General features: G+C 34.6%; 2 protein-coding genes across 4 annotated transcripts; both read left to right on the top strand.

Annotated features, from left to right (window-relative positions):
• The first annotated feature begins 780 nt into the window (after positions 1-780).
• LOC110114242 (F-box protein SKIP22-like) lies at positions 781-2325 on the top strand. The gene has a single exon (XM_020847057.2). It carries the CDS (start codon positions 834-836, stop codon positions 2154-2156), a length of 1323 nt encoding a protein of 440 aa, XP_020702716.1. The 5' UTR covers positions 781-833; the 3' UTR covers positions 2157-2325.
• Positions 2326-6027: 3702 nt separating this feature from the next.
• Positions 6028-9502, top strand: LOC110114258 (transcription factor bHLH74). Of its 3 annotated transcripts, none has more exons than XM_028694474.1 (8): positions 6028-6558; positions 7404-7705; positions 7784-8014; positions 8101-8166; positions 8278-8346; positions 8594-8665; positions 8753-8890; positions 8957-9502. In XM_028694474.1, the coding sequence occupies exons 2-8, from the start codon at positions 7415-7417 to the stop codon at positions 9083-9085; spliced, it is 996 nt and encodes a 331-aa protein (XP_028550307.1). In that variant the 5' UTR covers positions 6028-6558; positions 7404-7414; the 3' UTR covers positions 9086-9502. The 3 variants fall into 3 exon arrangements, with proteins under 3 accessions (XP_028550307.1, XP_028550308.1, XP_028550306.1); XM_028694475.1 differs by lacking the exon at positions 6028-6558 and having other exon boundaries at positions 6565-7705; positions 8957-9058; positions 9129-9502; XM_028694473.1 differs by lacking the exon at positions 6028-6558 and having other exon boundaries at positions 6565-7705.
• Positions 9503-13854: the final 4352 nt, after the last annotated feature.

Raw genomic sequence — 13854 nt, 5'->3', positions numbered from 1 at the left:
AAGGGAGATTTACATATATATCTTTTAATTCTTAGTTATTTATATGTCTACTATTTATATTTTATATTTTTTAATATGTTATTTTTAAACTATAATATTATTTAAAGTGAAATATGTTATTTTATTTAAGTATATATTTAAATATGATTTAGATATTAAAATTTTATTTTAATAAATATTAAATTTAAATATTATATGTTAAAATATTTTAAATTTATTGTATTTATGTATAAAGAACATAAATCAGTCGTCAGTGTCTCTCCCTCGAGTTTGACAATTATTAGGTCAGGTGACCTGACGTAGCTCTATGTTCGGACGCCAATAACATGTCGCCACGTGGTATTACTCAATACCGCGCGGCCCGACAACCTGACCCGGGATTGCTATGTTCGCGTATTGCGGTATTGCTCTAGGTATTACTCGATATTGCTTGGTATTGCTTGACAATAATGAAAAATATCGCTCTGTGAAGACCAATACCGAGAAACCCTAAGCAATACTGAGTATTACTTTGTATTGCTCTTTATTGCTAGGTATTGGTCTTCACAGAATGATATTTCTTGTTATTGCCGAGCAAAATCGACCAATACCAAGCAAATACCGAGCAATACCTAACAACATGCGAACATAGCAATCTCGTCTCCGTTTCGGTCAAGGTTGTCGGGTTGCGCGGTATATAGTGAGAATACGTGGGACTATTTTAGTGATGTCCGAACGTAGAGCTACGTCAAGTGACCGGACCAAATAAAAGTTCCTCGAGTTTACCCTATATCAATCCTCTCCACACATTCACTTCCTTACCCAATCTGAAAGCTCGAGCCCAACCCACCGACATGAAGCTACGAATCCGATCAACGGTGACGAAGGAGACGATTCGCATCGATATCCCTAATTCCTCCTCTCTCTCCGATGTTAAAACCCTAATTTCCTCAAACCTTTCCTCCACCACACCAATACCCCCCGAATCTATTCACCTCTCCCTCAATCGAACTGACGAAATCGCATCTGCCCCTGACGAATCCCTCCACGCCCTTGGTCTCACCTCTGGCGATCTCTTGTTCTATTCCATCGACTCCAGCCTTAATTCCATTACCGAAACCCTGAACCAATCTCCAGCCTCACCGGTCGAAAACCTAACTTCATTCTCCTCGGCTCCCGAGCCGCCCGCTGACGATATGGAGGTGGAATCAGAATCGAAGCCTTTTGTGCAGGAGAAGGCAGCGTCGGTTCCCTGCTTTCTTCGAAGGATTATGGAAACGGAGAAGGGAAAGATTAATGGTAATATGGGACTCACGGTGGTTACTATCCATGCTGTATTCTTAGAATCCGGATTCGTCGCATGCGGTGGCGGCGGCGGATCTTCTTTGCCGGAAGGATTTTCCATGGCGTCTCAGGTTTCGGTAAAGTACACTCTTCCAAACCTTATAAGTTGTGGGAATTTGGAAGATGTTAAAAATGTCATCTTGAAGTTTTCTTCGGTGGGGAACTATGTTTTTATTTACGGGTGCTTGGTTGGAGCTCGCCCTGATGTTTACCATCTTTCTTTGGATTCTTCCAAGTTGGCCCCTTTGTTGGCCTCGGCCGTAAATGAACTTAGTGCGCAGGAACAGGAAGACGTTTTCCAGCTTTGGAAAATTGTAAAGGATCGTCTTTCTATCCCCTTACTTATTGATATATGTCAGAAGAATGGGTTACCTCTTCCACCATGCTTTACCCGGCTTCCCACTGATCTCAAGATCATGATTTTGGAGTTTCTCCCAGGCATAGACCTTGCAAGGGCTGCATGTGCTTGTTCTGAATTGAGGTACCTTTCATCCAATGATGAACTTTGGAAGAGGAGGTTTTTGGAGGAGTTTGAGATGTTTGTTGCAGGAAGCACAGGAGGGACTTGGAAGGATAAATTTGCGAGATTATGGGTGAGGAGAAAGAAATCTAGGATGGACAGGGATAATGCATTGGTTCCGTACATTCGTAGCCCAAGGGTTATACCATTGCCCTGGATTCCTGGTGCCCAGAGGTTTCCTATGATTGGTGGAGATTATGATCGTTTCCCGGCTATTGGCGATCTTGGATCTCTGAGGAGGGCAGGATTTAATCAACACGCAGCTAGACGAAATTTTTCACCTAATTGTAACTTGGGCGGAGGCGCTTTGTAACTTGGGTAGTCGTATGCCCTGAATTTTCTTGTTTGTAAAATGGAGTTGTGCAGGCAAACTTTATAGATAACTCTTATGCATGCATATTATATTTTGCATTACAGCTTTTGTTGTTTTGTGGTAAACGTGCTTGACATCTATGGTTATTTGTCTTGCAGACTTGGATATATGAGTTAATTTCTGCTTTTGAGCTCTGCGATCAGCATGTAAACATGCTATGCACCGAAAGCTGTGGTTGCTAAAATAGTTAGTACTATCTTTTTGGCGTTTACATCTGCCTATATGAGCCACTTGTTCAATGTAGATTTAATAAGCTTTCTCACTGAAGGGATGTCATATCCATATCCACTGTTATTCATATACCTAGTTACTGAAGAATGTCATGGCTAGTATGCCCAATGCATCTGAAATAGTGTGGCAAGTGTAACAAATATAAAGTAATTCTTATTTTTTGAACTACCAAACGGGAAAAAAGAAATATGAAGTAATTCTTGTTGATATCAGAACGTTTTTTGTCTTTTAGTATGCATTATTTGAAGAAGGGGGGAGAGGGAAGGGATTGAATGCCTCAAAATGTGAGAGGCGAGAGGTAAAGATGAATCGAGTCACATGCCTACCAGTAGGAACATCTAATATATTGTTGGGGAGAGATGAAGAGTAAACACCACTAAGACAAAACAAGCAAGAAAGTAAAAGCAGCGGAAAAGTAGAGGACACCAAAAGTTAATGTGGAAAAACCTAAAATAGGGAAAAAAAGCATAGGGCATGTAAGAAATCATAGTGTTCAATTAGATAAATTGTTGGGAAATATTTTATTTTTATCATCAGTAGTCTTGTAATAAGTGCAGCACATGCTTCTTTCTTTAGGGTTATGAAAAATAAATAGAGCTACATGAAAGAGTTCTGCAAGCGTTAACCTGAATCCACTTATTTTTGTTAGGGGTGAGGGGAGTTTTAAAATTAAGAATCTGGGTTTAATGCAAAGGATTGGAAGTGGTGGTGATAGCCAGTTAGCCACCCTATAAGATATATACTTAGAAATAAATCCCAAAAGTATCGTTCTTGATAATTTCTTTCCTTTGATGTGTACACTCTTATGTGTGTACTATTAATCACAAACGCACTTACATTCTTCACATCTTTGTACATAAATGCTACTTATAAAAACTCTTTTACTTGGTAAGTTTTGATAGAAGTGGAATTGTGATGTGAGCATCCTGGATTGAAATTAATGATATCTTGAGAGGTATCAAATGCACTATTAATTGTTCGCTCATGCACTGTGTAATTTCTCTCTTACTGGCACGCACACTTACATGCCACATTTAGAGACGTCTTTACTTTAAAGTTGCAGGAAGAAATAAAATTGTGAAGTTGGGATTGTGGATAGAAAAAACTGATATCTTGATGTTTGTCGGGCTTAGTAGGAAATTGTAAGAGAGATATTATAGAAGGACACGGATACTAGGGCTAGTGTTTTTTTCATTATATGAAGTCTGTAAGCAAATCGAAAATTCTTGAGTATTTTAAACTGATTGTCAGAGAAAAGTAGAATTTCTTATGCAAAGATTGATTATTGAGAAAACATTTATTGAAAAAAAAGACTTAAAATAGTCTCTTGATTATTCGTATGCAGCCAATTTCATCCTAAAGTATTATATTTCTCCAATTTAATTCCTAAACTATATAAAATTGATCCCTAATGATCTCTCTAGGACTCTCTTCAGGGCTATTTGAACCCGATAGGTGGTGAAAATTTGTTTATGGTATTATAAATAACCAACTCTATATAAAAGGTATAATAATGAACTCATTTCTAGATTTGTTAATATGGTAAGCATGTAAGTGGTTGTTTAGCATTTCAACATAGTGATTTTTATTGCACATGAATTTTTATGAAGTCCATTGCATAATAATTGTCATTGCACTATTTTCATATATAAAAAACTTGCCTTGTAAGTTAGTTGTTTTAGTACATCATTTATAGTTGTTATGATATAATATATATTATTAGTCTGCTTCTCTCATTGTTCATAGTTATTTCCCAATCTTGTCAGTTATCTTTGCCAGTAGGTTTCACATACTAAGTTTCTTTCTTGCAAACTAACCCATTAATTTTTATAATTTTGTGTTATTAATTTTGCATCATTCGAATGAGAGATTCTATTAGAATCATCTTCAAGTATCATGGGAAGATGATTAAGGTTGTTTAATTGGTTTAATGGTAGTTTATTTCTTATATTTATTGTAATAGTTAAATTTATTTACATTTTGATTGATAGTTAATATATGCTAGTGAATTTGGATCCTCTAATATTGTATTTTTAATGGATAATTATCATTGTGGATATTTAGTGGATTAATTCTAAATTTATTAACAAAGTTTGTCCAACAAGGTTTTTGATTTTTTCCAGAACTGATGAGCGGATTGTGACGAACTCTCTGTTTGCATCTGTACGATGTATTGCCTAATCAAAAGCATTCCAAGTAATTGTGATATCTAAGAAAAGTGGCAACATCATTTAGGGAATGCTGCTTCTGGGTAGTGTGTCAAAAGATTGTTGGGCATATTTAAGCTTATTGCATTAAAGAAAGTGTTAAAGAAAGTGTTATGTGCTCCTTTCTTTCATCATTGTTGCATTTCAATCATGGATTTTGTGATGCTTAAGAGTGCCTATGCTGGATGTTATGCCGCATGCTTCATGGCACACTACTAGACATTCATTTGCTTTTATGTACGGGCAATCTAGGTAATTTTCTTCTTTTAATCACACTTCATCAGTGCTTATCTTTCTGCATTTTTTACTCATTACTTAAATAGTTTGGAAAGAACTGCAACTGGGTTTAGCACCAATGAAGACTGGTTGACCATTGTACATATTTGTCACATATATTTTTTTAAAATATTTGTAATATACTCTCTTAAAAACCAACCATTCAAAATGAATCTAAAGTTCAGTGGATGATTGCTTGTATTTTTGGCATGGAAAGAAAGCAGTTTAGTGTCATGTAGCATTGGAAATATTATTGAAATTCTCATATCAAAAGCAGGAGACAACTCTTGGTGGTTAAGCTACAGAAACATTGATAATTTGTTTGTAAGTACCTTTTATATGATAATTCTTTGGGAAAGGCTGTCGGGCATGGCAGGCAAAATTTTAAGTTAAGTTGCTTCTTCAGTTCCATTGCAATAAGTGAACAAAATCCAAAAGCAGACAGTAAGTAAACTACAAGTAGAAATTGCTGAGGAACAAGTTTGGTGTGCAAGCTATGGAAAAGCTTTATGATATCTCCAAAGACATAATTTTTGTTCAATGATAATCATTCTGCAAGTAGTCTTCCTTACTTGAGCACACTCCTTTTTCCTGCACCTAACTTATCATTTGGTTGGTCCTCATGGTACTACTGGATGTTATGGAGGGCTAATCTTCCTTGCATATTGAGACTCACATTCTGTGTTTTGATCAATTCTTTTAATGCTATCTCTATGATGATTTACACTTCATATTTTCATATCAAAAGCTTTTGTTTTTTTCATTGGACATATGAACAGAGTCTCTGCTCATTTGTTTTTCTTAAAGGTGTTTAAGCATCACTTGAGTTTTATATTTTTGTTTAAACTATTTATTAATTATTTCATTAAGTGTGTAATTGAATTTTAATCAAGTATAATCATGTGGAGGAGAGTACATAATGATTTAAAATTATATTTTACCCAGAAAAAAATTAACAAATGTAAAATTACCGCTATATGCTCGTTTCCTACCCGATTCATAAAATATATTGGAAAAATAGCCTCGGTTGCTGTAGCTCTGCTCTCAATTCTAACCTATAATGAATGCTTCGATGGGACAAAAGTAATCAACTGCTGCAAAACTACTCCTTTATTTAGCTGTAAACAGCAAGGTGGAACTGAATGGGTACGCTTTGGTTGGTGAGTTGGTGTCCTTTTGATCTTGTTTTAACCTTAATCAAACTCTTTCCTTAGTTGAATATTTGTGGAGGACAGACAGGTAAAAGATTATTAGATTCCCCGTGTCTTTGGTAGAGAGAGAAACAGACTATGATTAGGCTACTGGTGAAAGATAATCTAGCTTCAAGATGAAGAAAGCTCCTCTAACGCTCAGTCCAGTTCACTGTCATTGAGGAAAAGGCAACATAATAATAGGGATGAGTGTGAGACTCGCTTTTGTGTCTCTGTGCGTATTTGTATGTGTGTGTGTGTGTGAGAGAGAGAGAGAGAGATAGAGTAATCTGTGCATCATGGCTTTGGTTTATTTAGCTTAAGCGCTAGACTTTCAGTTAAAAACATGTATATAAATTATATTTTATAGAGGGCAGTTGGTATTGTTCAACAGGCAACAACTTTCCTAGAGAAGTACGATTTCACTTCCTCAGGCAGGTAACAGGCTTCATTGCTCTGCAAGTGCTTCTAAGCTCTCAGATTTAGCTTCTTTTTTATCTCCTACATTCGTAATTTCATCGCTCCTTATGCTTTTGTGATGTAGATAGATTTAATAGTTTAACTAATCTTCTTAGAATAACTTCAAAGTGTTTTCCCTAATTGGCCTCCTTTTATTCTTGACAGCTTTGAATTTCATCCATTTTAAGATCCATATCTAGCTTTAGTTTTTCAAATTGCACTTATTCTTCTCGGTGAAAAAAAAGTTAAAATGTCAAAGATTAACTTCAAAGGAATTACTGATTTACAATGCTTCCTTCAGTAGGATTTTTATTAAGAAATCTTAATATGTCTGTTAGTGGTTAAGATATGAATTTAGAAATCAACCTTTGTTTGTTTTCTAATTCTCCCTCCCCCTCGACTGCTGTGTATTTCTGCTTACCAATCGGATTATTTCTTCCTTGTCCCTTTAAGAAAGGTTAGCTTTTCTGACAGTATTATTATAGTGAAAAATTTTTCTTGAGTTTTAATAATCTATCCAGCTGGTGCCTGGTAATTAATATTCCTTGAGATGGATTTTATGCCATATGTTCTTAGGATTCTGCTACTGAGAACCTCTTTTACTTTCACACTTTAGCATAAAGCTACCTTTTTTTACTTGTTCCTTGTTAAGTCTTGCAAGAAATTATCAGTCCAACTACTTTTTTTCTCTTTCAGTCAAAAGCCTTATTAAGTGTCGTTTTGAAGTTCTTATCTTTGAAGAACGTTTATGTTTTGAATTTACAAAGACCGGAATGTTATGGTTTGCTATTGCTAACTACTGAGCAATTTTTTCCGCAAGGAAGTTTCATCTCAAATGGCAACTCCATGTTCATCCATGAATGACACACAACACTTCTTGGATACAGATGAAACTGTACTTAGTTTACTGAAGCAATCTGTGGAAATCGATGGTTCAGATAATGCTTCCTCGCAAATTATGATGGTGAGTGCTTTTGGTTTATCTGGTGGAAGTCGGATCTCTGAATCACTTTGCCCGGCTGATTTCTCCGTGGAAGAGAAACAAATGGAGAGGAACTTTATGGGAAAGAAAAGAAGAACACTTTCAGAATGTGGTGGCTTTTCACTTCAATCAACAATAGCCAAGGTTGTTACGATGATATGGTTTCTCATCTTTCATTTCTGATTTAGCCTTTTTCACATCTAACAACTCTCTTGTGAAAAGTGTGCTGATGCAAAAGAGCAGAATGATGTTTCTCCAGACTTTGTCAAGAGCTCCACAGACAAAGATGTCAAGAAACAAAAGAGTGAATTGCTCCCTTGTTACAATTCCAGCAAATTAACTACCAAGCAAGCTAAAGAGATATCCCAAGACGATGATGATCCAAAAGAAGCATATATCCATGTTCGTGCCAAGCGAGGCAAGGCTACGAATAGTCATAGCCTTGCAGAGAGAGTAAATTATTCTTAAACTGATTTCTTCTATATATTATGCCATTCATTCCTTCATATTTTTTTCTAAATCCATTTTATAAATCATAGGTGAGAAGAGAAAAGATCAGCGAACGAATGAGGATTCTTCAAGATCTAGTTCCAGGATGCAGTAAGGTACATTTATACCAAAGGTGTTTTTGTATTTTTCCTTGATATCACATGTAGATCTTGCAGTTTTTTAGCTGCTTTATGTGATTTGTGTGTTTTTTTTGTATCATATATTAGATTACTGGCAAGGCAGTGATGCTTGATGAAATCATCAATTACGTGCAGTCATTGCAGCAACAAGTAGAGGTATACTCTTTAAATGACATTATTTATGGAAAAATCAAGATTAAATAATGTGTTCAAGCATTGCAATTCATAAAATATCCTATCACAGAACTTCTCTTGGACCTGATGCTGGTCATTATGCTCTGAGTATTTTATTGAAGTTTTTAAAATATAACCGCTGCTTCCTGTTTAGGGTTTAAAAATGGTTTAAGTTTTTGCCCCTGTTCTTCACTTAGATTTTTACGATAAGATTCATTCTAAATTGCAGTTCTTGTCGATGAAGCTTGCAGCTGTTAACCCTGAACTAAACTTTGATATTGAACAGAACTTTTCTAGAGCTGTAAGTAGGTTGGCCATGAAGGAGAACAAAAATCTTATTCTCAATAATGTCAAGCAACTTTACCCCTTGAATGATTTTTCTTCCTAGGCACGAGATGGAACTCCTTCAGTTCTTGGTCTCAGTCCAGTTTTTAGCACTCCATATGCTCATTATCCTGGAGCAGTACAAATTCCCTCAGAAATGATTGTGGCTGCTACCATATCTCAGCTTTCCTCCATTGCTCAGGTAACTCAGAAACTCTTGCTAAGCTTAAATTCTGGTTTCATTTTTTTATAAATCATCAACATTCAGATAGAAAATATGTGGGACGAGGAGCTCCAAAATGCAATCCAGATGACCTTAATCCCTCCACAACCAATCAATAACTCTGGATTTCATGTCAAAGATCCAAAGGTCGGTAAGAATCAATTATCTATTTAGATAATCTTGTTTCATCTTAGTGATCAACCATTTATGAGTGCAGGTTTTATGAAGAAGAATGATTCGGTTACATTTTCTAGATACGATATACAGTGGAAATAACTTCCCCTGGTTTTTGAATGAATCAAGGGAAAACGAGTGTTGTATAGCACACAATCCTGACAATTTCTTCAAATTTTAGATGAAGAAACGACTAAGTGATACATGCTGATCATCTGTAGCCAGATATTCTTGCTGATTGGTTGAACAGTTTACTGTTTTTATTCTACTTTTTTTGGGGTTTTATTTGTGATAGCTACTATTGAGTGCATTAGTTGTTGGTTGTATCGAGTGAAAGTTTATTGGTTGTGGGAGATAGCACCATGGAAATTTTTTTTTTTTTATGGAGTTTATTTCTTTTTCATTATCTATGCTACTTTTTTGGGCTATTTATTATAGGTTTTATAATTGCAGCCTATGAAATGAAAAGCATGGTATTTTCTAGAGCTTAAGAATAAAGGTGTGTGGAATGCTTAGGAGATGAAGGAATTTTTTAGCTTGCTAAACTTTTTAATATTATTTTGAAGCTAAAAAGTTGTCAAATGAGCAGAGAATGAGTATGTTGATTCTAATTTTTAAGAATAAAGGTGAAGTATTAAATTGTGCGAATTATAGAGAAATTAAATTAATGTGACATACTTTAAAACTATGGGAGAGAGTTATGGAGCATATGTTGAGCGTGATGCTAATATTTCTAAAACAATTTGGATTCATGCCATGTAGGTCTACTACGGAAGCTATATATTTATTGAGAGATTTGATGGAGTAGTATAGAGAGAATAAGGAGGATATACATATGATATTTATTGAATTAGAGAAAGCATATGCTAAAGTTTTAAGAGAAGTGCTATGGAGAGTTAAAGAAAAGAAAAGGGTTAATAATGTTCATATTCAAGTCATTAAGGATATGTATGCATGAGCTGTTACTTGTGTTCAGGCACAGGTGGTTTGACCAAGTATTTTTCTATTTTAGTTGGATTACATCAAAGATCAACCTTAAGCCCATATCTTTTTGCTTTAGTCATGGATGTTCTCACAAGACATTTACAAGAGGTTATACCTTGGTGTATGCTTTTTGCTGATGATATTCTTCTTGTTGATAAGAATAGAGAGAGAGTTGAAGGTAAACTTGAATTATGGATGTCAACTTTAGAGTTTAAAGTCTTTCATTTGAGTAGATCCAATATTAAATATATAGAGTGTAATTTTAGTAATAATAGATCTAGTGGGGGGATCATGACTTTAGGCAATGAAGTCATTAATAAAAGTACATGTTTTAGATATCTTGGGTCTATTTTTCAGAGTGATGGTTAAATAAATGGGTATATTATTAGTAGAATTCAAGTTGGATGGTTGAAGTGGAGGAATTTATTGGGCTCATTGTGTAATGGAAAAGTCCCCCTCAAACTTAAGGGAAAATTTTATGAGATGATGGTGAGACTTGTAATGCTTTATCGTGCAGAATGTTGGCCATTAAAAGAGAAGCACAATATATAGATAAGTGTTGCATAAATGAGGAAGCTCAGATTAATGAGTGGTTTAACTCTTAGAGATAGTATATGAAATGAGCATATACGTGAAAAGGTTGGAGTAGCTCCAGTGGAAGGTAAGATTAGAGAGAGTCATCTTAGATGATTTAGTCACACAAAACGGTGGCCTTTCAATGACCCGGTTAGGAAAGTAGATGTATTAGATTTAACTTATGTTAAGGTAAAAGTAGACCTAAAAAGACTTGGTTATAAAATATTAGAAATTGCCTTTATTTATTAGATTTAAATGAGAATTTGATTATTAATAGGACACCATGAAGAAAAAAGATTCATGTAGTTATCCTCATATAGTGGAATAAAAGCTTGATGTTGTTGTTGTTGTGCATAAGTTAGTGATGATAGATGGTTTGAGTTTTTAACTAATAACTTATTTTACTTTCATAAATAAATATAAAAACAACCAACAAAAAATATGATAAATATATTTTTTTAAAAAAAAATTGATCTCAAAAAACCCTTAATTTTTGTGTGGGAAATTGCTCATTTCTTCTTCTCCACTTTCATCTTTGCTTTAATTGATATTTTTCATGTTTAATGTTTCAGCTCATAAAAATAATTTTAATTAAATTCATAGCATTATTACACACAAATGAGGAACTCAATTACTATTATTTTTCTTCTTTTTTTCAGCAATGATTATTCTTTTATACTCTCATAAATCATTTTTGAAGCTCAGACTTAATATCTTAACAATTAAAAATTGCTCAGATCTAATTTTATAAAGTAGTGTACATGAATGACTAAAAATATCTTTTTTATTGAAAAATATGACTATCAGTATAAGTTGAACACACACACACATACACACACACACACACACACACACACATATATATATATATATATATAATATTGAAGGAATTTATTGTAACACCCGTTACATCACAAATATTTTAAATGACCCGAAAATCCAACTTGAACTCGACCCGAAAATTTCATGTTCGGTTTAAAAATTTTGACCCATTTGTAAAACCAAGTCGGGTTTGGGTTGACCCGGAAAGCCAAAATCAACCTGATTTGATATGTTTCTTATTCTGTCTGTCCGTCGAGTCCCCATCAGCCGTGTATGTCTGTCCATCCATTGCGCCCCCATCAGTTGCACATGCCAAGTCCCGATCAATCACACTGTCTGTGTCCGGTCAGTCTTCCATTCGCGTCAAGCCCACAGGGCATTGTCGAATGCCGACCAGCCAGACCTCGTCCGTCACCACTATCTGGTATGTTCGTCATCGCTACCTCGTCGGCCCGCTGTTGCCGCCATGTAGAGTCTACACGGTTCTTCAGCATACGATCTAGTTTCCTCGCCGGCCTATCGTTATTGTTTGCCGAACGCCGACCTGCCATTTGTGCGCTTCTTCGTCATGTCATTTGCGCGCTTCTTCCATGTTCTAGGTATTTTATGTCGGGTCGAGTTGACCCTAATCCTAAACAGGTCGAGTTCGGGTCCAAAAAACTAATCAGTTTTAAAAAATGGGTCAAGTACGAGTTAGGTCGAATAGTGCCGGACCAATTCCGGATCTGACCCAAACCCGACCCGTGACACGATTTTGATAGTCCTAACCGTAATATCTAAAGTGGAATAATTTATTTTCTTTTTTTTTCTTTCTTTTTCTTTATCCAACCAATAATCATTCATTTACAATCATATTTATTTGACATTGAGAGCTGATTAAATGCATTAAAGAAAATAAATAAACAACAGGAAAACATAGTTACATTAATATTGTCAAATTTTACATTTTATAACATAAAAATAATATTATATATATATATATATATATATATTACGAAAAGTTTAAAAAAAATTAAGAAAGAAAAAAAAAAGAAAAAGTGTAATTGAATTGTCATAAAAAGCATGAAAGAGAATATTATAACTAAATATGAAGAAATATATAGATATTTTAGGGCAAGTTAGAACAAATGAGTTTTTTAGGGGGGGGGGGGGGGAAAAAAATTTTTTACTCTCTTATACTTTTTTAATTTTTTTTGAGGGGGGGCAATTGCCCCCCCTAAGATGCAAGTGGTTCCGCCACTGATCGAGCTATAAACGAAATCTAATTCTAAATGTGCATCAACAAACGAGCCTTATCGAGCTTTTTAATAAACAATTACATAAAGCATATTCGTGAATATATCTAGTGAAGTTTTTTAAACTATCAAACAAAGTCGTTCAAGAACATATCTAATGAGTATTCTTAAGCTATCAAATGAGTCCGTTCATATATGAACATATCTAATTAGTGTTCTCGAGCAACCAAATGAGCTCGTTCACAAACAAACGATCTATGATTCAAATTACATTTGTTCAGTGAGCAGGTTGTTCATGATTTTAGATGGACGCGGGAAGTAAAAATAAATTATTAATTTAATAATATAGATATTTTAAAACTCTAACATTATTCTAATATTGCTTCTTAGTCGAGCTCTAATCGAACTTCTTAACGAGCTTGTTCACGAGCGTTAAACGATATTGTTCATGAACATAAACAAATCGAACGCCAAGTTGTTTAAGCTCGTTTATTTAACTATCGAGTATTTATCAAAAGTGTTCAAAATCGTTTGTTTACCTTATCAAACGAACATGAACGAGTTGTTATCGATCCGAGCCACGAGTAGTCGGTTCATTTGCAGCCCTATGAGCTTTTTACACTTAGGAGAACCTAAGTTTAGTCATTCTCAGAGTCACACTAAAATATTAGATAAAATTTGAAAAAAGTTACTCATTGTGTAATAAGGGAACTTCGAGAAGGATAAAAAAGAGAAAAAAAATTTTGAAAAGAAAATAAATGAATGTCTCAATCACAAAAAATTATTACATCCGGTGAAAATACCGAGCAATACCGAGTATACTGAGTGTACTGAGCATGCTGTACCGAGCATGATACCGAGCACTTTAGTGACATGGAGTTTTGTTATTGGTTTCCGGATGCATTCGGTAACCTGACGGAATAATTACTCCTCAATCACATGTGAGATTTAGACATCAACACAAACTCTCTATATTTTATTTTATAAATTTCATCTATTTTTTAATCTTTCTCTTCTTAACAAATTAGGAACAATGAATTATAAGTTAATTTTACGATGAAAAAAAACACTTATTTTACAATCATTCAAGAAATCAGATTCAAAACATTTTTTTTTTTTAATTCTATGTATGATTTTATTTGGAGTTGCAGA

Source organism: Dendrobium catenatum, unplaced genomic scaffold (genome assembly GCF_001605985.2).
Source record: "Dendrobium catenatum unplaced genomic scaffold, ASM160598v2 fragScaff_scaffold_490, whole genome shotgun sequence".
Classification (NCBI taxonomy): Eukaryota; Viridiplantae; Streptophyta; class Magnoliopsida; order Asparagales; family Orchidaceae; genus Dendrobium; species Dendrobium catenatum.
Note: the sequence above shows the minus strand (reverse complement) of the source record. Positions and strands in the feature narration are given on the sequence as shown.

Coding starts and splice junctions, on each gene's coding strand:
- LOC110114258 (XM_028694474.1), top strand. CDS start 7,415: ATGGCAACTCCATGTTCATCCATGAATGACACACAACACTTCTTGGAT. Junction 8,015..8,100: donor GTCATAGCCTTGCAGAGAGA/GTAAATTATTCT, acceptor TATAAATCATAG/GTGAGAAGAGAAAAGATCAG. Junction 8,666..8,752: donor AACAGAACTTTTCTAGAGCT/GTAAGTAGGTTG, acceptor TTTTCTTCCTAG/GCACGAGATGGAACTCCTTC.
- LOC110114242 (XM_020847057.2), top strand. CDS start 834: ATGAAGCTACGAATCCGATCAACGGTGACGAAGGAGACGATTCGCATC.